Below are 2,531 nucleotides of genomic sequence, written 5' to 3' on the forward strand. Positions count from 1 at the left end.
GTGTTTCGGAGCCTCGTCATATCCGCTAACAGGTCAAAATGCAGATCTTCGTGAAGACCCTTACCAGCAAGACCATTGCCCTTGAAGTGGAGCCCAGGGACACCATCAAAAATGTGAAGGCCAAGATCCAGGATAAGGAAGGCATTACCCCAGACCAGCAGAGGCTCATCTTTGCAGTCAAGCAGGTGGAAGATGACCGCACTCATTCTGACTATAACATCCAGAAAGAGTCGACCCTGCACCTAGTCCTGTGTCTGAGAGGTGGTATGCAGATCTTCGTGAAGACCCTGACTGGCAAGACCATCACCCTGGAAGTGGAGCCCAGTGACACCATGGAAAATGTGAAGGCCAAGATCCAGGATAAAGAAGGCACCCCCCCACCCCCAGCCCCGACCAGCAGAGGCTCATCTTTGCAGGCAAGCAGCTGGAAGATGGCCGCACTCTTTCTGACTACAACATCCAGAAAGAGTCGACCCTGCACCTGGTCCTGCACCTGAGGGGTGGCTGTTAATTCTCCAGTCTTGCATTCGCAGTGCCCAGTGATGGCATTACTCTGCCGTATAGCCATTTGCCCCAACTTAAGTTTAGAAATTACAAGTTTCAGTAATAGCTGAACCTGTTCAAAATGCTAATAAAGGTTTTGTTGCATGGTTAAAAAAGAAAAGGAAAGAAACAGCTCAGTGTTGCAGGAAAGGCCTGGATCATTATTTCAAAAACTCCATTTCTCAGACTGCTTGTCCTTGAATAAACAATATCTCAATAAAATAATGTAAGGAGAAATTGTATACTATGGCCCCATCTTGGAGCTCCATAATGCACTCCAGTTTACGAAAGGCTCTGAGAGGAGCTACACCAGAGAAACCTGCTGAACCAAACACTTCCCAAATGGGTGGGACCAGTGGATTTCCCTGCCCCACTTTTTAAAAATTTCCCCCGTAAAACACCAATTAATACCTTATAGGACATGAGCCCTCCTCTGAATACACGTTGAAGAAAGCTGACCTTGGTCAATCGCCCTGATCAAAGGTAACACCTAAAAGCATTATATATATTCTCTCTCTCTCTTTCCTTCTTCACCGTCCCCTCTTTCTTTTATTCAATCTCCCTCCCTCCTTTCTTCCTCTGTCTTTCCTGTCTTTTCTTCATCTGGAAATTTTCTTTCATTTCTCTCTTCTTCTCCCTCACCTTCTCGAGCAATGTGCTAAGACTGCAATGCACTGGGACTTCCAGGGGTCACCTGGAAACTCCTTGGGCCTAAGAGCCAAGGTTCCACCTTAGCTGCAGCTGAACTGGTTTGCCCTCATCCCAGGAGCCATCCAGAGATTCCTATCTCAGCAATTTGCAAATGGTACTAAGGCCTCTGCACTGTTCTCAACAATGGCCCAATTAACTGCCAGTTGCATTTCACCAGCCGGAAGGTTAATTGGCTCACATGACAAGGATGGAGAGTAACCTGCACCCCATTAAATTGGTGTGCTCTCAGTACCATTCCACTGCGCTTTCTGCCCGTTTTCACATGTTCACGAAGCGTCCAAGAGACAAGTAAAAGACCCAGGCTTAAAGAAGAGGAATGGCTTCTCATTAGCGGTCCCATCTAGAAGCCTGCATTTTCTCCCTGTTCTCTGCCTCCCTCCCAGAGGCAAACGCAGGCAGTCATCACACCATTTCTGTGGTTTTAGATCCATACAGAAAATAATCAAATGCTCTGCACTTTTGTCATTTAATGGATTCACATTGTTCTAATTTTTTGGTGTCTGGTCATCTGTGGAAATACTTGCTTTTTATTTCTGAAAAGCTTTGGCTGAGAGGTTTTTTGGTTTGTTCTTTTAAAACACACACACACATTTATAGTCTCTAAGACTTCTCAGATAATTACCAGACCGCCGACTCTAACACGCTGTTTCATCATATTCAAACTGACTGCCCGGATAGAAATCCATATTCTCTCTCTTATTAAGAACCGATTTCCCTTGAGTAATATCTGCCCTGCTATTTTACTCTAGGTAATATTGATCTTCCCACTCTCCTCCAAAGCGCCTTGCAGAGTGCCAATAATGTTGTAAAAGAAACCTTTTATTAATGAACTCCCCACAGCTTAATTTTGTTTAGACAAGTTAAAAAAAAAAAAAGACAGGAGAAAGGGTGCAACAGTTGACAAACTTTTATTTGCACCAAAAGTCTGGCCACCTGTGGAGTAGTTTATAGGGAGTCGGGGGTGTGGAGTGAGTGGGTGGCACTACTATAAACAAAGCTTCAACCAGCTGCCTGAGAGCTCTGAGTCACACAGAGCAAGCAGGATGTCCCACTAAGATACAGATTGTTTGATTACACCCAGAGACAACAGCACCAAGCCCAGCAGGGACTGACACATCAGGGCCAATCTCTTCACTCACTGTCCCAGCGATGCAGAGGGGCCCCCACCAAGAAAACCCAGGAAGCATTGAGAGTGGCTGTGGGCTGACGCGTCCTGTATGTTTGACGTAAACAGGAGTGTATTTTTTCCCAAGATCAGCCTCTATACAAAGAGATTA

General features: G+C 45.6%; 1 protein-coding gene across 1 annotated transcript; it reads left to right on the plus strand.

Annotated features, from left to right (window-relative positions):
• LOC100969083 (ubiquitin-like) lies at positions 1-646 on the plus strand. The gene has a single exon (XM_034953837.3). It carries the CDS (start codon positions 39-41, stop codon positions 495-497), a length of 459 nt encoding a protein of 152 aa, XP_034809728.2. The 5' UTR covers positions 1-38; the 3' UTR covers positions 498-646.
• The last annotated feature ends 1,885 nt before the right edge of the window (positions 647-2,531 follow it).

Source organism: Pan paniscus, chromosome 13 (assembly GCF_029289425.2).
Source record: "Pan paniscus chromosome 13, NHGRI_mPanPan1-v2.0_pri, whole genome shotgun sequence".
Classification (NCBI taxonomy): domain Eukaryota; kingdom Metazoa; phylum Chordata; class Mammalia; order Primates; family Hominidae; genus Pan; species Pan paniscus.